The sequence below is a fragment of the Caloenas nicobarica genome, chromosome 3 (genome assembly GCF_036013445.1).
Source record: "Caloenas nicobarica isolate bCalNic1 chromosome 3, bCalNic1.hap1, whole genome shotgun sequence".
Taxonomy (NCBI): domain Eukaryota; kingdom Metazoa; phylum Chordata; class Aves; order Columbiformes; family Columbidae; genus Caloenas; species Caloenas nicobarica.
This window is the reverse complement of record NC_088247.1, coordinates 111,664,718-111,688,853: the sequence shown is the minus strand read 5'-3', so window position 1 is coordinate 111,688,853 and position 24,136 is coordinate 111,664,718. Positions and strand designations below refer to the sequence as shown.

Here is a 24,136-nt window from a genome sequence, read left to right as displayed (position 1 = left end):
TCTCAGCTCCAGCTGTACACACAGTTTTACTTTAGCAGCCTGTACCTCCAGTATTGCAGTATATTTTTCAGTCTCTGTCATCAAGAGTTTAAATACAGTTCAGATCCATGTTAGTGGCCCAGCTCCAAACGAGGAGAATTGCTGCAATTCGTTATCTTGACAAATTAACTGGTCTGAGGCAATTCCTTTTTGAGACAGATACAATCAGCTAACTCTTGAACTCTAGCCTTGCTCCAGTGCTACGGTGTAGTTATGCACCTGCTCAAAAAGCATCGATACTAAGACTAAGACTTTCCCACCTGTAAACATAATTCTTGCACTAAGAGCCTTACTGTCATGCAGCTGTGCCTTGCCATCACTCATGCCACTCTCGTACCACACTGTAGCACGGGATAACAATGCAGACCTCATTTATAAAGGACTCTGACCTCAGCTGATTAAAGAAAAGGCTGTCTGAAGACCAAGGTGGTCTTGTCGTGCAGCCCCTAGGGGAGGGTCAGTGCTGGAAACACAGGGTCCTTCTCCAAAAGTACCAGAAAGACCTGGCACAGAGAGTGTGCCAGGGACTCATCACCAGTGGTCCCATCCTCTGTTTTGAGTTCAGCTTCCTGGTCCAGTGGAAAAAGGCAGCTTTGCTACTCCCGATCCACTGCGTAGAAAGCAGTAGCCCATGCAGATCTGGAACAGAGAGTTTTTTTGGAAAAGGGAGCACCCTTCTAATGGTGCTTTAACCCCGAGATTTAGGCTGGAGTTTCTGATTGCAGTCCCTCAGTCTGGTGAAAACTGTGTTCCCATCAGGTATGGTACCTCCCTCCTGATGTCAGGAGCTGTTGCTCCAGGGAAGGCAGAGTGACCTTCAGCCTGGCCCTGGTTTCCCTCACCTTGTGGCCTGGACGAGCAGCTCCTTTCTGCCTCTTTCTACCAAGCAACAAAAATACATCCACAGCTACACATGATTCTTCCAACCCAATGTGGGCAGATGCATTCCTCATCCATTTCCCTATGGAAAGCAAGTCCTTCTGCCCCTCAGCCATAGCTCACCTGTAGGCATCATCTTCCCTTGCACAAGAACTCGCAGGTGCTAAAAGATATCCCTTAAACATTCGTCTGAACCATTCCTTTTGGAAACTCTGTTTGGGATAAAGCTGTCCTGCAGAAAGGCTTGTGTTTGCCTAGAGCCTCTTTGTGTGGACTTGGCGGCTGGGAGTTTCCATGAGCTCCTCTTTGAACTCCAAGCCTTCAGCATCCAAAACATTTAACCTTCAATTTCTTTTCTGCTGTATCAGTTTGGCCAGCTTCCAGCTGGCAGCGTTTATTTGCAGGCTCCCATTTTGCGTCTTGTGTTTGCAGATGTATTTCTCTTTCAATTAACCCCCTGGAATGGTTTTCTTCTCCCCTGAGACTACCTGCCTCGATCTGACCAGCACATCTCCCTGCTCGGGATGCCTGGAGGGGAGCAGAGACGCCGGGTCCTTGGCCTGGAAGAGCCAAGCAGAGGGTGTGCCCCGTACACGGGCGTCACGAAGAGCAGCTGAAGGAACACGCAAGTTCGGCAGCGCCTGCCTTGCCCGTTGTGGGTTGAGGCTTGCAATGCCGGAGGCGTGTTTGCCTCTGCCGAGTCTCTAGAGCATCACGTAAGAATAATCAGGTCTTCCCTGAATGCTTTTGCCGAGATGCTCTGGAGCACACACCCATATTTTCACCTGCTGCAGCCTTCACCCCAAACAATGTCTCTGCTCATCAGCAGCTTTTGCCCAGCTTTCCTTTAGAACAGGTAATTCTAGATAATCACTTAAAATGAAAAAAAAAAAAAAAGGGCATGGTCTGAAGTACCGCTTACCAAACAAAGCAAATGCCCAGTCACCAGGAATGTCCTCCCTCCTGTGCCTGCTATAATTACTGAACAACAGCAGCCTTAGGTTGCTCATCTCGTGTCTTGGCACTCCAGCTCGTTCATATGCATCAGCAGCCGAGAGGAGAACCGCTCGCCTGCTGCCAAGATTACAAGGCAAGCTTCACACGGTTCGGGCAACCCGATAAAATCTAGAGGTGCAAGATCTCTATTGCTGGGACACTAGTCAAGCCTTTGAAGTGAAGGGACCTGGAATTGAAGCAAATCCTTGGTTATTCAGTCTGTTTCAGCTGGCGATCCATCACAGCTTGGTACTACCACATCTGGATCACCCTGTAAGACACACCTTTTTTTTCTTTTTTTTTTTTTTTTTAAATTAAATAATATTGACACTGCCAGGGTAGTTCCTAAGGCACCTGATTACTTAGGCTCCAGGGAGATATAAAATGAACTACTCAGCCTATGTAGTGGTTAGCTTTATTTTGTGTATGATTCTAGCAGAGCAAATGAGTAGTAGAGATTGAAATCTCAGCCAGTAAAGACTTGGCTTTTCCATACGCAGAAAGTTTTAAAGCCAGGTTTCACTGCAAGCTGCAGAGGACTGCTAAGTGAAATATAACTGTCTACAGTAAAAAATTTTAACTATTTCTTTAGTTTTATCACATAAGTTTTATTTTTAATTCTTAAATTTCCTGGCACACACACTGAAACAGTTTTGCTGCTGCTGTTAATACGCCTAATATCCAACTAGTGAAATAATGACGTTATGCTACCGTTAAGGGTTGCTTCTGCTTAGTAGTGATTCAAGTGCCTTATCTTCTCAGGTATCAAATTGTTAAATTACAACACAAATGGGAGATGGTTTGATTTAATGTACCTTTTCCAGCTCTCTCAGCAGTAAGAGCTGTTCTCAGTGAGTTTTAAAAGTACTAGAAAAACAATATTTTGGTAATTTATAGTTGACAAATGAAAACATGGCAGCACCGGGAATTAACAAAACAACACAAAAATAATCTAAAAATAAGAAGCCATGGAAAACTAGACCAAAAAAACCAAGAGAAGTTTAGAGTTATATTTTTACACACACACAACCAAAGCTGTGTGGTTTCCCTGCAGGAATTTGTTGAAACTAAATAACTTTATTAGAATCTGTTTATTTAGAAAGACATTTTCAGGAAAACAATTGTAGCCAGAAAAAAAGAGCTGGCCGCACTCAAGTGAGCAATGGCAGTTCGCACTGATTTTGATACCAAAAGAATTTTACCCAGTGGCTTTAGAAATATCTTCATGTAGTTTGAGAAAACCTGGAGTAGACTTAAGGTGGAGGAACTTGATAATGCATGAGATAATGCTCAATCTCACGCCTTCTGCAGCAGTTATTTACTTTAAAAGAAACAAACAAACATACCAACCAACCTCATAAAAGCATGAGAGCTTGATTTCAACAGATCAAAATAAAAAATTAAAATAAAATAAACAATTTTTTAAAAAGTTAATACATACTAAAAGGAGATATTAACATACTAACATGGAAATAGCTATTCAGGTTAAAAAAAATGTTTAAATGCCTAAAAAAAAAGAAGCGTGATTGTTTGGGTTATTACTAAACTGTTTTACAGTGCTTGCTTTGCTTAACCATTTGCATTTCTTCAGACCTTTGATTTGTTTCTTTCAGAAAAAATCTACTATTTGCTTCTTTTTTTTAAAAAAAAAAAAAAAAAGAGCAGTATGTCTGAAGTCTCAGTAGTTCACTGGGAGTTCATTGGGATACATTTGCAACTCCTGAAGCAAAAACTGATATTTTATCTTTAGAAGGAGTTACATTTTTTGAACTTATTGAATTTTTCAAAGATCAGCATGAAGAGTTCTGATTAAATGCTTGCTTCAGCGTTTTAAAGGCTTCTTGTGTCCCTGTTGCCTAAGGAGGTCGTACATTATGATTGCTCTGTAAACATCAGATTGCACAGAATTGGCTCTGCATGCCATGCCAGGCACACAAAGAAGAAGTCAAATGACTTATCTCTTGCTTATCAACTAGTTTATTTTTCATGCCCAAAAAAGTCTGTATTTTTACAAGAGCAGCTGCTACTTTGTAAATAATTTAACGGCTTCTGTTAAGTAGAGCTGTCAATTTTGCAAACAATATTAAAGGAAGATTTTCATTTTACCATGGGATCGCATGTTTTAAAATACATTTTTTATACCTGAAAGTCTAGTGGAAGATACTGGAGAATGGCAACAGCTTCTGATTTGCAGACACAGATCTGAAAGAGAATAGACACGTTTATATAATGACACATATATGAGCAGGGAAGACGTGAGATCTAACCGCCTGTGTACCGTGTTCAGACAGCATCCTGCTTATTAAACCGTAGGAGAACTTGTAGTGGACTTGTAAAGAAACGTATTTGGCTATTTCAGACAGGCGCTAGGTGTAGCAATAGCGGCTATCAGCAAATTTTGGAAATGCAGAATGTTCACTCTGCGATTGTGTGTGTACAACATTGTCCTAATATTGATCATGACAAATGGGACTGTAGATTAAGATTTTTAGCACAACATAGTTCATATTATTGCATCTGATAAATGACTTCAATGATGAAACAACGTTAGCCGCAATACCAACTCTTGAGTTTTTAAAATTCAAATTCAGATTCAAATCCCCGGATCCTAACATGATAAGCAAATACTAGGTTAGAATTAAAACCAGAAAGTTTATTGTGCAATAAGACAAAGTAAAATCCCAGATTACCTGAATACGAAATCTTTGTGCTAGCGTTGGAGGTATCACAAGTTGCACCTAAGTCAAGTCTTCATTATGCACCAAACCCAAGCCAGAGCCCTCATCTAGATGTGAGGACCACCACCCCATCCCACCTTTATGGCACTGTTGCCAAAATCCTTCTCTTTTTAATTAAATGTGGGATATTTGCCTCTGGTTTGGGAAGGACTGTGTTGTTTAAACAGTATTCTTTGCCCATTTGCTTTTCCTGCTGTAGCTCTTCTCACAGGGAACACAGTCCAATGTCCCACAACAAAAACGTTTATTTCTTTACTCTAGAGCTCATATCTGATATTTTTGTGGCTTTCAACCACTTCTGGCATCTGATCCTATCTAACGTTCTACTGCAACACTGCAGCTGTATACCCAGACCAGAATGGGTTCGATCCGCCTATCTTGAGGTCAGTTCCAGATACTTAATTTAGATATGAAAGAGCAAAAAAATCTATTTGCATTCGCATGGGTAAGAACCCCTCTCAAACCCCAGTTTTGGCCACACGTATGCTTGCATATGACAGACTGCTCTGTTTTCCATGAGGTTCCTATGGATCCAGTGGCGTTATTTAACAAGGTATAGCTGTGCTGCATCCACAGTGCAAAATATCAAAGTCGGTGGTCATGGTTATAATTGCTCATAGTATTCATATATTAGAAATATGCCACATGAGAACTGGATACATCCAAATTGTAGCCCACTCCACATTATAAAACTGCTAGGTCCTACCCAGAGCACAAGCATGGGTTACACTGCAGTGACTGACATCAGAGGGCTGTGATTTATTCAGATCTGGCTCTCAGCAGGTACAAGAAAATGCAAATTATTAGTATGATGGAAAGAGATCAAGACAAAGCTGCCCAATCCAATTTTGTTTCATTTTTCAACACGCACTCCTCTCTCAGCATCTCTCAGGGTTTTACACCCTGAAATGCCACTGCTCCTTGGAGCTAGGTCAGCCTCAGGAGTGATGTCTGAGGAGAAGCCATGGACATCATATATTGGTGAAAGTTTGTAACTCTAGGGGGGTAAGTTGAGTAGGCCTTAGACATTACTGAGTAGGTGTAAAGAGAAAAAAAAAAATAATTACATCAGCTTGACTCACACTGTACGTCTTAGCTTTGACATTTAGAAAACTAAAAGATTTAACATTTCCCTCCTTAAAAGGTAAGGCCAAGTGAAGATAGAGGCTCTTCAGGACCAAAGACTCAGTTTGCAGGTGGAAGCTTGGCAGTGAGAGCTGTCAGTTTGTCCCATGAGAGCTGCCGTGGGTTTTGCCTAGACACACCTCAATAGGAATTTTATTTAAGCCGTTTTGTGGAGTTCTTCACGCACACCAAAAGCAGTTTCTCCTGTATCTTTTTAAGTTTTCCGTATTGGTCCCCTCCTTCTCTTGGCTTCTCACTCTGCAACAGGCTCCAAGAAGAGATTTCCAGAGAAACCTACTTTCCTTGCCCTTGAGTTGAGTTTCCTAGACACAGAGCATTGCTCGTACACCTTTATGCTCCCCTCCTTTTATTCTTTGGATTTTTTTCTTCAAGGTAGAGAAATTGTACCAGGGCCAGTTTAGCTCCTTTATTTATTGTAAAGTGTTGTGCATGCTTGGAGGTGTCTTGCCCCTGACCGACTTGGCTGTTTTCCCACACATGTTTCTCCACATGTGGGAAATGGCAGCACAGGCAGAGAATATCAGTTACCTGAGAAAGCCAAATTGGTTGCCACACTTCACCCTTTCTCACACCACAGATGCTAATAATATTTAGGTAGCATGCATTGTAGAATTGGTCAGCAGCAATCGTGCGGCATTAGCTTTTTAGGACTCAGAGGTTCAGAAATGCTCACAAGTAGATTTGCCCTCCTAAGCCAGTGAGCATTCTGGGTCTCCAGCCAAAATGTAAACTAGCAGTATGGCAGCGCTCACGAGAGCATTATATCCTCCACACTGCCCACAGTGTTGCCATGGGTATCCTGCAGATTAGCTTATACAGGATCTAGGAAGGCAGAGAACAAGGGGAGAAAAACAGGATTTTAAAAAAACATGCAAAAGGGTCTTACAATTTTGAGAAAAAACTTTTAAAGTCTTTCTCTGTAACAGGATTTTTTTTCTTAATGCAAATTCTGCTAGCCTGGGGGTTGATTAATTTATTTATTTATTTATTTTAAGTCTCACACCTAGAATATGCAATTCTTCTTTTATATTTTTAAGTGGTTCAAGTATTTCAAAAAATTTCTTTCCCCGAATTGCTCAGACTGGAACTTGGGAATTGGAGGCCTCTCCTTCACCTACTTAAAGACTTCAGATCTTGATTGTGAACCAAAATATTTTGAAACAAAGCTAAGTCAAGTCTTTATTTTTAAAAGAAGGAGCTACACATAGCCTTGTGGGGGAACAGTCCAAATGATAAGACTTTAATCCATATGGCAACAGTGAAATACTCACACACAGCAGCCTTTAGCAGCCAGCTAGACCTTCTGTAGTTGGCAATTTAGAGAAGGCTAACTAAAACCAACACACACTTACTCCCTCCCTTCCAAAAACTCTTGGGTGTGTTATTGTTGCTGGTCATTAGCTACTTGGCTTCCTTTTCAAGGGAAAAAGTCAAGAGTGAAAGTTGAATAAGTGTATAGTTCTCCATTGGATTTGAGCCCTTGCAAGACGGAACACCCATGTCCTTATTGGCAGCTAAGGTAAACAGCTGGCAACTTGATTGGTACTTTTAAATTAAGTAAGCCTGATATCGTATCTTGATTCATTTTAACAGAACTTCTGGGGCAGCCAGACAAAGAAGACACATCTCATGAAGGTTTCGTTGACCGATCTTCTGAGCACGGAGGAGAGCGTGACCTGTCTGCTCCGGGTCCGGCCGCCAGACCACCAGCACAGAGCTGCTCCCGCAGGTGAGCAGCGCAGGAAAGGGCACACAGGCAACTTGTGTGGCTATCACAAATGTTTCTTAAGGCCAAGGAAAATCCTGTATTTCAATAATGGAATATGGAAGGGAGGGGGCAACAATTACCTAAAATACTTTTGAAATGTATGTTTGATATTCTGAACTTTCCTGACAACCTCAGTTGTCACCTGCATCATGACTGTAAACACAACAAAACATTAAGACACTAGGCAGGAACTAAGAAAAACTCAGAACACAAGGCAATCTGCAGAATCATAGACGGTTTGTGAGCATTTACCATGCACTACCACAACCGTTTTCAAATTACACCATTTGGGCGAATGCAGCCTTCCTTGATGAATGTGCAGAAGAGAGAAATACAGCAACGGAAATGCAGCAAATTAACAGCTACAGGTGATAAACAGAACTTTTAAAAGCCTAACGTGATCTTTGCAGATTTTTGTAAGTTCATCACTAGCCTGGGATCAAAATCCCTGGGATGATCCTTCAAGAGTGCCTTTCATCCGAAGTTGATTAGAACTTAAAATTCACCTAGCAGGAGAGAAACAACAGGTCTGACAACTGCATTTTTTTCAATACTTTTTTTGCTAGTGAACCAGCACACCACTTTGCAATGGATAGGAAATTAGAATGAAGCAGCTCTTCTGAAAGATTAAAAAAGCTTTTCTTTCTCTTATTTTTCTTCATGCATTCTTGATAGAAAAGAAACAATTATTTTGTTCTCAGTGACTATGTAGATGTAATTTTTTTTTCTATGCCTACTCCATGTAGGAACATTTTTAGTAAATCTAGTGTGAGTAAAACATCAAACTTCCACATTGACAAATGATCCTAACCATTTGTATATAACTGTGCTGAACACTCTTTGTGTGGGCAAGGAATATATTTCTTTCTCCTTCTGGAAATCTGTATATTACCTAGTTTTCTGTCTTTACTCACATGAAGAGATTGAACTTTTGCAGTATTAGATATAATATCCATTATACCAGCTGCACACCACTAATGAAATACATAGCCTACAACTTTTAGGATACAGAACACTGTCCAAAGCTTTCAGAGATATCTAATGGATTTAGAGATGAGGCTTGCTTTTAAAAATATAGTGCACAATTCTTCTGTCTTAACTTTCGGGATGGAGATATCACCGTATTGATATGGGCAAGTAATTAAGACAGTAAGATCATGCTGGTGACTGCGTTGACTGCAGAGGACTTTCCAAGTGCTCCAATAAAAGGAGCTCCTTCAGCAGAGCACTAGAGAAGAGACTAATCCCAACATGCCTCTAATGCCAAGGTGTAAACACGCTATCCTCCCTTCAGCTCACCTTTTCCCTCTTGGAGGTTGCTATGACTCACATATCTCTGGCAGTCCCACGTCTCCCTTCGTCAGGTGTCTGAGGAGAGAGATGCAGAGTTCAACTTTACTCCTACTCCCGGGCTACCTGGCTTGACCATTTTTGCCTGTGCCTGCCCAGGTGGGTCACCAGAAGTTGCTGAACCTCACAAGCGGCTCCTTGCAATTGCCAGAGCTGCATAAACTACTGGGATTTCTCAAGGCTTTTGTTTGCCTCTTGCTGTGTTGGTGAGTGTAAAAGAAGCTCCCCACCCACACGACCAGCTCCTCCACCTGCCGACACCAAGCGCTTGCAACTGACCTCCTCCAGGAGCATCCAGAGCTTTTGGTTGTGTCTTGCAGAGAGCTGTGAAAAAAAAACTTCTCCATGGCTCCCTGGGCTGGCCACAGCCAACGTGAATGTGAGTTTTAAAGGCACTGCATGTGACAATGCCAACTGGCTGGGAGGGTCACCTGATGAGGCATAGGGGACTCCAACAACCTCTTCTCTGTGCTTAAAAAAACCCCCACAGACAGTTACAAGTATGTAACTGTGGGCTATGTTTTCCCTCCAGTTCCACAGCATTTGTTTTCTGTAATACATCTGCTGCCAAGTCTGCATCAGACTTCTTAATATGAAGAAATTTGCATAAAGAAAGGAAGGATTTGAGTGTTAGGAGCCTACATAAATAGGGACATTCTCAGTTTGTAGTCATTGCAATGTTTCATCTCACTGACCAAGATTGCAGGATTGCGCTGTAATTATTGGGATGAAATTTGCCAAAATGCTTTAACTTTTACTCAGCCCTGAAGTGGTCATGCAGTTGGACTAGACGATCATTGTAGGTACTTTCCAGCTGAAACAGTCTTCTATTCTATTCTATTCTATTCTATTCTATTCTATTCTATTCTATTCTATTCTATACTAGAGATTTGTCTACCTAATCTGAGACATCAGCAGAGGACATAGTTTATAATGGATAGATTTATGTAGCACTTGAGGAATTTTCTTTAAACTGATCCAACATGTGAACCTAAAATCAAATTGTATTTGCCTTCTTCTGCCTCAGTGAATTCACTCAAAAAATGGCAACAACACTTTACTAAAATGCAGTGAAGTTTATTAAATTGCAGCTGTATAGTGCTTGCAGCTGAGTATCTTAGTAAGTGCACAGCAAAATTATTATTCTAACCAATTTCCCACATCACAAATTCATATCTGACATTTCCACTGTCCATGTCTTCCCAGCCTTCAACCACTACCTGCAGTTTAAAAGTCAATAATCAGGACATATTCTCTCTCCTGTAAAGACCCTTCATTGTTCATTAGCTTGGTCACTTTTTGTTTCATTATTGGCTTTCTCCATTCCACATGCTGTTTAATGCTGGTCTTCAGTGTTTATGTATTCTGCTCAACAGTGAGATAAATGTACATCCTGAATAATTTCCTACTTACTTCTTTCCCGTCAAGAAAAACTAAAGAAGAAAATTCCATTTTCGTAATAGATTTACTACTGCCATAACCCCTTGCACAACACAGCCTCCTGTCTTGGCCAATTCACTTCAGCCATGCTTTATAGAGTGTTCTGAGTTGGAAGGGACCCACCAAGGATCATCGAGTCCAGCTCCTGTCCCTGCATATGACAACCTCACGGTTCACACCATGAAATCCATGAGATATTGCCTCTGAAGACTTGATTTGTAGTTTAGGAGGGCAAGATTAGCCTATAGCTTATGTTGGCTTCATGCCGTGACTTCCTACAACAAACATCCTTGCTGGTGATGTAACAAGAGTCAGCTCAGATCTGGACTCTTTCTTCTTTCCCAGAGTCTTTTTTCTGTCTGCCTTGGCTTTACGTCTTTGTACCAGGTAGTCACACCAAAACCATGAAATCAATTGACCTGTATTTCTAACACTACCACCCCTGTCCAACCCAGATACTGTCCCAAATCTGTATCTCACCCCAGTTTTTGGAAGCTCTTCTCCTGCACATACCCAGACTTCTTTCTTTCCTGTGTTTAAACTTTGACAGAACCTTTGTTTTGGGACAGCTGAGGAATATCTCATGAACTACACCTAGGCCCTGTGAAGACTAGCAGAGGACATTTCTGTTTAACTTGCTTAATAAACCTTGTTACTGATGCCCTTCAGGGAGCCTAACATCTGCAGATGTATAACAGAAGCCCAGTTTTCAGGCTGCATGATTAACATATCGCTTTGATTAACTCTTCAAATCATCATCCCCTTTGCCTAACAAGGAAAGCTGTAGGCTGGGACAGAGATGGGGACAGAAAAGGCTGAAACCAAAATGATCATTTATAAAATAGTCTCAAGGGTTTATTTCTTTGAGAATTTATGCTAGGCAAAGTCTGTCTTCCTTTCTTGTCTTAACAGTCGGAAAACAGAGAACTTAGTTTAAGACTAAAGTATGTTTTACAGAGAGAGGAGATTGGGTTAACTGCATGACATTTTAGTAGCAGTAGCGTTGCTATCAGTGGAGAACTGGAATCAACTTTCCAAACCCTGCAAACACACAGAGTAAGTTATGGGCAGTAAAGATTCCAGGACGAAGCTCTAGATATAACCATTTTATTTGATGCATGGTTTCTTTCACTGTAACATTAACGGGACAGTTAAATACCACCAACAATGCACAGTCTAGTGAATAATTTTACAAGACAGAGCCCTCATCTCTGGCTTACATTTGCCTTTGACCATTGCCATTCCCTCCTTCCAAGTGTTGGATGTGTTACACCTAGCAGTTCTTGTCCGCTCATTATTCTTGTTATCTATGTACGTAAACATGTTGACCAGTGTAACCCTTTTGCTGCTCGTAAATGAGAAAAATATTTTCAGGAGGTATGGACACTGTTGTTCAGAGGACCAAGGTAGCATACTGATCCTCTCGGCAACATGGTAAAGGAACTGACTGACTCCCTGTGGGACAGCTGATTTCTGGATGAGCCAACTAGAGAGTGCCTGCGACCGTGCCAGGGTCTGGTACACGAGAGTCAGCACGGAGCTGCAGCTGCACTCGCTCCTCTGCCATCGGCATTGGGAACTGCGGTGTGGGATTCCTCCCCATCACTGTGTCATTCTGTTTCCTTACCATAATGCATTTTGGGTTTAAATAGCTTGCGTTTGCTGGTAGTGTCGGGATGTGTGTTGAGCTGGGTTAGGGGGGTTTTTTTGGCTTATTATCAAAAAATGGAACTACCTACTTTGTCCCTGTTCCCCAAACCAGAACTACTCCTATTTTAATTAGGATATCTCTTATTTTAATACAAGTTGTAAGGATAGAAGACAAAAGTATGCATCATCACAGTGATATTTATCATAAAACTTTTCTGTTGCTTATGCACTTAAAAATACACAGATTTCTACTGCTCTATGAGGTTTTTATTTAAGCTCAGAAGCATGTTTGCATATTTTGAATCTGTAGCGTCACTGATCAAACCTCAGGAAGCGTTAAGAGAAAACTGCATGACAATCTTTCATATATGTATATGTTAGTTATTAAGTCAGCATTAAGAGTGAAAGAATTAGAGTTATCCCACTGTCTGCCCTTCTGTGCGTCATATTAGAAAACGACAACAAAACAAAACCAAGCAAACAAACAAACAAGGCACCAAAACATTAAACAGATTTCTTACTCTTTACTCCATTGTTTCATGCAATTAAACAAATTAAACATTCACCACTGTAATGGCACTTCTGTTTGTTCTTTCACTGTCAATCATATTTTTCAAAAGTCCTCTTTAACCAGGAAGCCAACCTGGACTTAAAATAGAAGGAATATAGGCTGAGAAATACAGTCTGCTACAGGTCCACATGTAATCCTACAAGCTGCTCTATCTGTCCTAGCAATTTTCAGTTCCAAAGTAGCTCTATTAAGAGGTGTGCTGTGGGGATGTGGCAATGTGGTGTAGGAAATTCGCCATGGAGGTGGGATCCAGCAGCTCAGCAGCGCTAATCCTGCCCAGTTTCTGCAGCCTCCCGTCTCATTATTTGCTGTTGCTCAGCTCCAGTGAAGGCAACAGGAGCTTCACATGCATTGGGAACATGACAGGAGGCAAATACACGTGGCTTTGCATGAAGTTGCCTTCTCAATTTCTACATCTGTAAAACTGAGATAATGCAATACCAATTCCGAAGGGGTGTTGGGCAAATTAATTAGTTAACACGTGTTGAAAATACAAAATTAACTCTTATTGCCCCATAAGTACTCGAGATGTATCAAGGTGCGCTCTACGACCTCTTGATTACAAATAAAGATCCTCTTGATTAAATTAGATTGCTAAGGTATTACTGTGTTAGCTCACTTGAAGAAAGAAAAGTTTGAAAAAGCAATTTGACTTCATCACATGAGCAGTGTGTATACTTAATGGAAATTTTTCCAGCATTCACAAAACAAAGAAAAATCAATAAAATGTCTGCCAACTGTTCCACTGAAAACATTTTGCAATCTATAGCACTGAGAATCCCGAGCCAAGATAAACCAGCATTGCTGACAGAAAATACTGACAATTATTTTACATTAATTCAACTTGGCCCAGCCCAAACTGACCTTGTTTATTCATCTCAGTCTCTTAATTCATATTAACTTGGCATCAAAATGGGACATGTGGCATGCGGGCTGAAGACCCATTTCTGTATCTTATACTCAGATAAATGTAGCACATTGAGTACTTCCAGTGCCTTGAGCTCTTAGGTAGATTTATATGCATTAGACAGAACTGGTTAAGTTCCTTTTATCCCCGCTGGGCTTTTCATGTCTGTTGACTGTAAAACTAGAAGCTCGGTAGAGGTAACATCTTCTTCTAAGCCTTTGGATATACATGAAATCCTCCCAGTACTGGTCAATTTTAAAGACACGTCCAAAGAGGATGGAGGGTTTTAAGCTCTTTTAAAACATAAAAATAGAAGGGTTATGGCAATTTGGCAGCCAAAAAAGCAATTTGCAGGTCTCGGCGGAATCCGAGGCTGTGCGTAAGAAAGCTGATCAAAACACTACGGAGGGAGATAATGGGGTCGAAGAGCAGAAGAATCCCTCCATTTTTGCAACCAGCATAATCTGGTCTCCAATGAAGTTTCTTAGGTTCTTTTGCTGAACCAATAAAGCTTAGCATGGTGGGAGAGTTGCATTACTACAGCTTAAAAATGTCTCAGGAAAGCTGATGAGGAGAGTTGCTTTTAGTTGCTTTACAGATGCCCAGCTGCTTGCATAGCTATCACCCGACCAGTAGAGTGAAGACAAAGGCACAGGGAAAATCTGAGCTTTTACTCTAATTATTTATGTTCCCATCAGTAATAAAGTGGTTTTTATGCCTGGAATATATTATTTGTAATGTCAAAGCTGAGCGAGATTTTGCACTGTGGCAGTTAACAAATTGGGTGCCACGCAAAAGCATTCATATTTTCATTCTCACAACTACACTGTTGTTATATCTGAAAGCCACCCTTGAGTAAAACACTACTTCAGCCAAACATGACTATCTGCACAGAGGGAGAAAAGTCATTCAAACGTGGAGAAATCCTCCAAAGAGGTTCCCAGTTGGCCTGGCTTGAGAGATTTAGTTTATTTTCTCTGTTCAACTCATTCTTGCCAAAGGCAATGCTCCCTCGGACTTCGCCAGGCACTTGGCAGTTTGCGGACAGCAGGACAAGCAGTGAGTCGGCAAGCCAAGATAGCACAAGATAACCTCCAAATTTCCAGTTCCACTGCCTTGTGCATGGATTGCCTTTCCACATGCCTATATAAGCAGAGATTAATGATGAGTGAAGAAACCAAGACTAGCAAAACCGAAAAAAAAAAAAAAATCCATCTGCATTTTCCGTAACAAATAGCTTATGTTTGCCTCCCTTTTGCAACTTGGATTTCAGTGATGGAAGTGGTGTGGGGACAGGGTTTAACTGCGAAAATCTCAGAAAATCAGTGCTGCCTTTTGGGTCAGGCATCCTTCTCTCCCAGCATCCGCCTGACCACCTCTGCGCAGGGCTGCCACAGTGCCAGATGCCTGCTACATGTGTCCCACATACCCAGTCTGTCCTGCTTAACAAAACTTTGATTGTTCAAAAAAACACCAACTTTACATGGCATCTTTGAATGACGGGATGGTGCTGGAGCGACTGCACGGGCACATGAGTGATCCTAGTGACGCCCAGTCAACAAACATACTGGCATCTGATTAAAAAAGAGCTGCAGTTTGTAGCCAGGGAATTACACAGGCTGCTGTGTGCTTGTAAAGATAGAAAACAAACAAAACCACTTTGCTCTGCTGTGCAGCATCTCCCGAGCTCTTCAGTCCTTGCTCCCTCCCCTCCTGTCACTTCTGTTCTGTTTTCAAAGACCCACCGGCCGCAGACAGGCAGAGGACACCGAGCGTCAGCCTGGAGTGAATGGCCGCATTACCTCCCCGATGGAGAAACCCTTTTCCAGCAGCCAGGAAGGTAAGCAAACGAGTTGCTTTCAAATACATACAAGAGGCTGGAGCTAGAAATAATGGCGATTGATATCGTGAAAAAGAACTTGGATCCAGGAAGAGAAATAAGGCAGCGGCATTGCAGCATGAGCTTGGTTTGTGTATACCTAGCAGAGAGAGGCATGAGGACTCGGCTACCGGCTCTCACGACATAGAATAAATCAACCGATCATTATGAATCTCCTTATCTTGCAGGCCTATTCACAATTTAACAAAACCAGACAAAGCGTTTATTAGTTTTGGTCATTGTTACTCTGTTATTTGGTGTGCAATGACCAGGTCCTCCAGCAGCAGAGCTTCACCAGTTATGTGGCTTGTGAAGCAGCGTTTTGCACTAACTCCGCAGGGGGTTCTGGAGCAAACAGGCACAGCCAGCTTGCTTTGGCAGCGTTTGGTATCTCTGTCATAGCAGATTCAACAGTATAATAGAGGAGTAGTCCAGCACAAGAAAGTAATGGTAAAAGAGTCGTCCCGTATAGTCAGCCAGGCAGGGATATGTAAGAGTATTTGCACAAAGGGTGAGATGAGGATTTTTATCTTCTGCCTTGTCCGGGTGTCCCGCCTCTGTACTGACAGGTGTGTAGGAACAGAGCTGGTCTCCAGGCGCACTGACATGGAAAGTCAAGGTGTAACTGCGGTTCCACTGAAATAGATAGTTTCAAACAAGCCAGCTACAGGTGTGCTCCCACCTTACAGTGCGGCTGAACTAGCAGCTTTCCACCATCGAAACGGGAAGGTCCTGCTTCCCCCTCATGAGCTGCCTCCACCCACGCTCACAGGATCACACAGAGGGCTGCCAGTGTATTAACCCAACCAAAAAAACTATCTGTTTGCTTTTGTGTGGGCTTTCATCTATCCCCTGAGCCCAAGTGCCTTGCCTGGGGATCAGAGGACACCACAGACAGCACCAAGTGAGGGGCAGAAGCACATTGCCTGCAGCAGGACTTCTTTTTGATGTTGGCAGCTGTTAATTTGGCTCAAGCTGTAACTTGAAGATTCATCTTCCAGCACCTCCAGCAGCAACCTGACAGCACATGGGCTGCAAAACCCTCCCGAGACACAGGACGAGCACTCAGGGAGGCAGCCTGCACCCACAGCTACCCTGGCACAGGTAGGGTGGTGTCCTGCAGTCCCAGCTCTGTTGCAGTGCCTGCGTCCCACTCCTGCAACAGCTCCCCACCGAGCTGGGACGATGTGGGAACCTCGATCCATCGCTGGCCTCATGTCTCCGTACTGCCCTACCCACAAAAATCACAGTTGCTTTGGTGTAGCTTATGAGGGAATATACATCTCCTACATGTATGAACTTGTGTAAGCAATATATTAGATATTTTAATTCATCCATTGAAGAACAGGATATAAAATAGCTGTGTCCTATCAAAAAAGTGAAAGAGTTACCTAATACCGTACCCTTGTTTGTTTGGGTTTTTCAGCGAGTTCAATGGAATGTAAATAACATGGTGATCTTCTTTTTTTTCTTTTTTTTTTTTTTTAAGGAAATTTGAGAGCAGTTCCTACAGAGCAGGTAACGCATTTATGAATTATGTTTTTATTTCTACTTATTATTATTTACTCTATTTTGCAGCTTCCTGAAACTCCCCGAGCCTGTCCCTGCAAGCTGTCTGCCTGCAGGGCTCTTACTGAAATTGGTAGAAATCCTCCTATACCACACTGCTAGAGCGGGGCTTCGTCTGAAGCTTTGAATTGAGTACAGTGCATAAAAGTCAAAAATTATTATTATCCGATGCCTGTTGGATGGCATCTAAGAAAGAACTTAATTGTCCTCCATCCATGTTTCTCTTACATGAACTAGCTGGTGCTCGTATCGGCACTTTCATGAGCAAGACCACAGTAAAGAGGAGTGAAATACTACCCTATGGTTTCATGATCGCTTTAAGCTAATTTAATGGCAAGATGCTGCCAAAAATGTGAGCTGACCTTCCTCCCCCCGCCCCGCCCAGCCTCCAGTCCCATGTCTGCGCTCTTCCAGATGGCGAGAAGCTCACTGGGGCAGGAGAGGAGGAGAAGAGCTCCATGTGGGCAGGGAGACCCCCATCCCCCAAATCCTTCAGCTACCCCCATCTCCAGTGGGAATATTCCCTCCCAGACTGGTTTGGTGCCCCAAGTGGTTGGGTGTCGGTGGGGGTGCGTATAGAGCACATATACAGGGTGATCCTGTCTCCAGAGCTGATGAGTCAGCAGCGTGCAGCACCTATGCATTCCTTCAGTTCTACTTTAAAGGAAAAAATAACATAAAAGAAAAGCTGTCTCACGGCAGCATGGATGAGGGCACAGGAGTGCCTTTATTTTAGCCTCCTCCCAATTATGGTTCTTGTCGAAACTTTTATTTTTGAGGCCAAAGTGTTCAAAGCTTGGCTTCGGTACAAACAGATCATTGGAAAAAAAAAAAAGGAAACATTTCAACCTCCCAGCGGAGCAGGATGGCATTTATTTATTTCTTTCATTGCAAAACTATCCTGTGCCAAGTAAAATCGTGCTCTAAGAGCTGTTCTACCAGTCCTGAAGCGCTGGAGAACAACACGTGCTGGCCCCACCTCTGCAGCCTCCCGTGGGCCCCCGCGCATTTTCACTGGGTGGAGGATGGGGAAAGGCTGGGGAGCAGGTGACAGAGTTCACCGGTCCAGGGTCACGCTGGTGAGAAATCCCCATACTCAAAGGGTGTCGCCAGTGGCCTTTTGATGGCTTTGGTGGCCTCAGGATACAGAGTATAGTCAAATATAGCAGCAGTGACTGTCTGGAGGCATTGGTGGGATTCCTGGGTTTGCAGCTGGGTTATCCACAGCTCCCTTCCTTGAGCAGTGTATAAGATGCTCCTTGCCCTCACGTAAGCAGTTGAATTAATAAACTGAGAAGTTTATCTGGAAGCTCTGGATTATCACAATAAAATCCACGAGTGCAAATGTAGAGGCTGTATAATGAGAATGATATAAAGAAGAAAGCTTTGCCATCGCATCATTAAGGACTTACATGAGGGAACGGTTAAAGTATCCTTTGGCTCCAAAAAAGTTACTGCAGCTGAGCAGTCACCACTGCTAAAAGCTGGTGGGTCCAAGTGTGACCTCTGTGACGCCGGTGGAGGTGCTCTGGTTTCACCATACATCACAGAGCTGCTTGTGCACAGCAAAACACGGCATCTCCAGCCCTGCAGAGCTGCTCTGCCTCTCACAGGACCAAGGGAAGGGAGACAGCAGCTCTGACAGGTGCTTGGGCTGCAGAGGGAAACGATTCCCTGAGTAAGGGGGACCCTATTTGTGCACACCAGGTTTTTCGGAGTAGAAAAGCCATCCATGCAACATAGAATCATAGAATCATAGCATGTCCTGAGTTGGAAGAAACCCACAAGGATCATTGAGTCCTCACACCATGTGTCTGAGGGCATTGTCTAGTCTCTTCTTGAATACTGCCAACACTAACTTTGCACTTCTGGGAGTACACTTCCAACACTGTTCTGTCCTGACTTTTAATGCCATGTGGAAATTCAGAAATCTTGCACCAACACAGGAACCAGCACCCAGCAAATCAAAGCAGCTCCTTTGTGGCTAGACTGACCTCTGGCTTTAGTTCAACCCATCCCAAATCCAACCCAAACCCAACAGCAGCAGCAGCTGTACACTCAGACACCGTCGCCAGCCCTGCTGCATCAGTGCCAGCATTTGACAGACAGCCCACCCCTGAGGTCCTGCTTTCACCCTCCTGCTCCCCCCAGGCTGGCGTCCTTCCACCTCCACTTCCCGCACGTTGCTTCAGAGGGAGCCCTCACAATGCTGGGCTCGGTGCCACGCAAGGGGAGCACACCCAAAACCCAGCCCTTCTTGCACAGTCAATTCTGCGGGAAGATCTCTGCAGCTGTGCGATGCATGATTTGCTTTGTCCCCCTTTGCCAGTTCATTGGCAAACAGCTGGAGCCAGAACTGACCTATTCCCAGTGCAAATGGCCACAGAAGCCTCAGTGGGAACATATCCTACATGGACTCTGTCTTTTGTAGGTGCATCATAAAGCACTCATCCTCGCTTGCTGCCACTCTCAGCTATGAGGAAGCTTCTCCTCCCTGAAACTGGAAAGATCATGCAACAAAATGTTCCCAGTCACCTGCCAGAGCATCTGGCTGTCACACAGCCAGACAACGCTCAAGCAGTTGAACAAGATTTGTTTCTAGAGGAAAGCCTTAGCTCTACAGCATGCAAAAGATGTCTTGGAAGCAAGACCATGCTATTGCGGGGGCCACTCGCCTTCCCCCCAGCAGTGCCAGTGGCTTTGCCCTGTCACAGGGCATGTGTGTCCCCACTGCAGCCCCTTGGTGCATGGGTGATGATGGGTGAGGGCAGCTTTGAGACCAGCAGTGGCCAGAAGATCCCATCACTGGGGACAAAGGTGGGGATGACCTAGGTAGTTAACAGAGGAGCGAGGATAAGCTGCAGTTTTTCTTGCCCTGTGCATGGCTCGGATGGGTACGGCTCTGCAAGCAACAGGGGAGAAGTAAATGAAAAGTGAGCATCCCATATGCAGTGTTTGGTGTGGTCAGGGTTTGATGTTCATATTCAGTCCTGACCTCCAGGAAAGGCTGGAGATGGGATGGGGTGGCCTCGAGAGCCACACTGCTCGAGACCCAGCCAAGTCTTGCTGCTTTGAGCAGGGGTTGGGCCAGGTGATCTCCAGGTAGTCCCTCCTGGCCTGTGTTATTCTGTGATTTGATAATCTTGAGAAAACGATATAGGTCAGTTCAAAGAGTCTCCATTTAGTAGCACCTAGTAAGAGTCCTCCAAACACCTTAGTCGTCAACCTCGGGACAAATTAGACCCTTTGGAAAATGTGCAACTCAGCTGCTCTGTCGTTTCTGGACTGGACACTGATCTTATTTATGGTAATTTGAGATGCTCAAGTCAATGGTGCCTTATGGCTATCAAATGGTTGGTTTAATATAGTATCACTCAGCTAAATACCTATCAGCCAGAAAGGTTTTGTATGATGCTATCCAAGGGAAACAAGGTGTTTCCAATGAAAGGGAGCAGTACCTATGGATCTTAACAACAGGCATGTCCTTCTACATAGCCATTCCTGCAGCCTGGAATTAGGCAGTCTGCACCTGAAAAAAAAAAAGAGGTGTTTAAAGTAATTCCCTGTGGCTCCTTCTTTTATTCTTCCCTCTCCCACTCTCCTCCTTGCCTACCTTCATCACACCCTTGAAAATAATCCCCAGGAGAAAAAGCATAGCCTCCTGGGAGCAATACAGCAGCATGGTGAAGAGGTTTCTCTGTATTTCCCACTCCAGGAGACTAAAGGGATCCTCCATTCTGCCTCAGACCTGGGGAGATGGAGCAAACCACTGCCTCCATCCTGCTATCCCTGCAGGTCCAGGATGGCTTAGTGGCTTTTCAATTACAGGGTGTGCCTTCCCATACCACTCCTCCCTTCACCTGCCAGAGCAGGACCACATCATTTCCAAGCCCCAAGATCTGAACTCTCCAGGGCACAAGTGGATGCTCTCCTGTCAGGATATTCGTGTTTTCCTTCTCTGGATGACTAGGTGCTCATTACCTTAGGCAGCAGCACCGCAATGCTGGCTTCCCCTGTTCCTGGACAGCCCTCTTCCTGTGCTATGAAACCCAGCTCTTGTCAAATTATTACAACTTCTTTTATTGCCAGGGTGCTACATCAGAAAAGATGCAGATGTCAAAAGAGGGTTCCAGTCGTTATCGCTCTTCAGCCTTTGATTAACATTAAACACCTCTGCAAACTTGGTGCCACATCACAGACTTCCCACACAACACCACCAAGTCTGCTTTAGTGTGACCAGAGAGGTTTGCAAATAGTCATTTTTTTAGAAAGTGGTTTTAAAACAAGAAACTAGGTAGATCTGCAGAGCCGGGTTCTTGTTAACCTCTCCCCAGACAAAGGCACAAATCACAAATCAGCAAACCCAGGTCAGACACCTATCTGATGCTGTCAGGACCCTGAGCCTTGAACAAGGACCTACCTAAACAACTTTGAATTCTAAATGGTCAAATATTATGTATTTGGGTTGGTTTTTTTGTTTGTTGGTTGAGGGTTTGTTGTTGTTGGGGTTTTTGTTTGGTTGGGGGTTTTTTGTTGTTTTTTTCTCTAGCCTGCATTTACCTTCCCACTTGGTCCCCAGAGCAAGCACCAGCAGAAACCCCTCTGCACCAGGTGCTGACACATCTCTAGGGAAAAAGAACCACCCCTTACTTTCAGCCACTGATGCTCCTCAAGGCTTTACTGCTATGGCTCCCCTGCAAAAAAAGTTTTTGGAATTTTTTTTGATCCTCCAACAAGTGCCATTCAGAGAGCAAGGAGAACCCACAGAATGCTTGCAGCCACCCAAAAACCAAGGCACGTACACACACCCCCTCCCATGATGGCTGCTACTAAGGCAACTCATAACCTCCTTGAAGACACCTGCCTAAGCAACAGTCTTGGTGGTGAAGCCACACTTCGAGTTTCAACACTGGAATAACCTGGTGGGGTCTGGGATGCAAGTGCTGGCTCAGGTGGGATGTCAGGGACACTTTCTCCTTCTCTTCAAACCACCTCCGAGAGTTAACGGGGCGTCGTATTGTGGCAGAGCCACCTCCTGCCATCTCCCTGCAAGGGAAATGCCAAGCGACAGGCTGGAGACAAAACTCGGCGTCCATACAGCACTTGCTTTGCGCCGCCGCGCTTTTACTGCGCCCTCCGCGCTGAGGTAGGGAGGTTGTGCGCAGGAATGCTGTTTCGGACGGCGATCTCTATCTCTGTGGTGAAATACACATGCCATGAGATGGAGCTGCTGCTCTGTGAAGGTTCCTTATGAAGCTGCAAGGCTTAGGGGAATTTTTTTTTTTTTTTTTTAACCTCTTGCCTGAAGTCAAGGAGTTGCTCACACCAGTCCCATCCATCCATCCTTGCCAGTGCTCCCGCAGCCTGGCACAGCCCTGACAGCCACCTGTGCGGCCGAGCGCGCCCCCCCTTCCCACACCAGCCAGACACACGTTTCCCTTTGTTTTCAGGTCCACACCTAGTTTTTTTCTTTGCATTGTGAAGGGCTGGCAACTCATCTGTAATTCAAAAGAAAGCAATGACTCACTAGACTACAGCACTTTCCAAGGCAAAGTATCTCATGCATTTTGCAGGCACTCTGACCTGTGTTATGAAATAACCTCTACTTGTGGCACATATTCTTCCCATTGTCTTGTCCTTTGCAAAACCAGAGGGCTGGGGTTTCCACCCTGCACAGGCACCCATGCAGAAAGGGGATTTGTGCTTCAATTGCGTATTTTCATTGAATGCAGAATGCAAAATGCCATCACTCCATAACTTTGAAAACCTGACTTGCTACCCTCTAGTGTTAACCCAGCCTCGCGGTGTTCGCAGTATGTTTTAATTAAAAGGTAACAAAAATCTAAAGTTTTACTTTTGCCAGTAAGCTTCCAGGCACCAGGAAAGGGGGCTCAAGGGCAGACGAAGCCTTAGCTCCCAGCCCCTCATATCCTAACCCCATGTCCACCACAGGGGACACCACGAGCTGGAGCTGCAGCCCCTTGTTTCCCCAAGGGCAGCAGGGGAGGGGGTTGCAAAGGAGCTTAAAAAATAGCGGAGAGGTGCCTTACCTTGCACAATGAGGCAGTCTCCAGCGCTTTAGGACTGCAGCCTCCATTCCCAGGCCAAACAGGGACAGAAGACTCTGCCCGTCCCTGCTGCCTGCCTGATCCTACCTGTCTTTTCCCCCGCAGGAGACTGGAAACAGTGGGTCTCTCAAACTCGTGCACTTTGGGCTGGTGTGAGCAAGCATGGGAATCCCCTTCGCTGCCAAAGCAAAGAAGGAGAAACTTAACCGAGATGGTGAAGTTCACAGAAAATTCTTCAGAGACCTTCCAGCCGTCCCTGGATCCAACCATGCAGAAGACAAAACGCCAGGCTTATAAAAAGTGCTGCCCTTAAACATCCAAATTATTTCTGGATTAGCATAAATGCGTCCGTGCACAAACTGCCCCATGTTTGCTTATGGAGGGTGATTTGGTGACATTTTCATTGTATTGTTCAAAGACATTTAAAAAACGAGTAATTGCAGATGCCCATTTATCGTACAAACGCAATGCTGAAAAATTTGGGGGGGGGGATTATTGGACAAATGCATAAACTTCTCAGAGGAAAGTCTGTACTTCTTTGTGCATTATATATTTTAACAATCTTCACTTGGAAGCAGATTTGAATTTCCACTTAAGGCTCTGAAAACCGTCCTATTGAGATACCAGCAGATAAAATCTTCACTCAGGATACTCCTGTGAAAGAGCAGCCTTTCACAGTCGGCAGCATTTTTCGAAGAATGCTCTCAATTTTCATATCTAGATATATCATCTTAGTTGAATAGCCATTATTTTGCCTTGGAAAAAAGATGCGGAGCCTCTTGAACATCATTCCATTGGAGTCCAGATTTTAATCTGCCGCCTCTAACCATGAAGAGAAAATGCACTGGGGAGGTAACGCCACCTGTTCGAGACCTCTAGTTTTTTTGTGACAGTGAAGAGGGGCGCACATCGTCACAAGTCCCTCTTCCCACCACTTAATCAGGTGCATCATGTACGAACACAGATTTTTTTGTACTCTACTGTAGGCACGTGTGGGGGTTAAGCTTGGTGGTTTTTGGGAGCATTGGGCAGTTACAACCCAAAGCCCATGAACTTCTTGAAATCGGTTTTGTATGACCAACAAATTTATACAATGAACAGACTGGAAATAAAAGTACAGTGTAAAAGAAAAAACA

At 43.9% G+C, this 24,136-nt stretch overlaps 1 protein-coding gene across 1 annotated transcript in view; it reads left to right on the top strand.

Moving 5' to 3' along the window:
- WDPCP (WD repeat containing planar cell polarity effector) overlaps positions 1-17,034 on the top strand; it is a 151,030-nt gene extending 133,996 nt beyond the window's left edge. Inside the window, 3 exon segments of the mRNA XM_065631513.1 lie at positions 7,392-7,527; positions 15,224-15,324; positions 16,853-17,034. Coding sequence (XP_065487585.1) covers positions 7,392-7,527; positions 15,224-15,324; positions 16,853-17,034 — 419 coding nt within the window.
- The last annotated feature ends 7,102 nt before the right edge of the window (positions 17,035-24,136 follow it).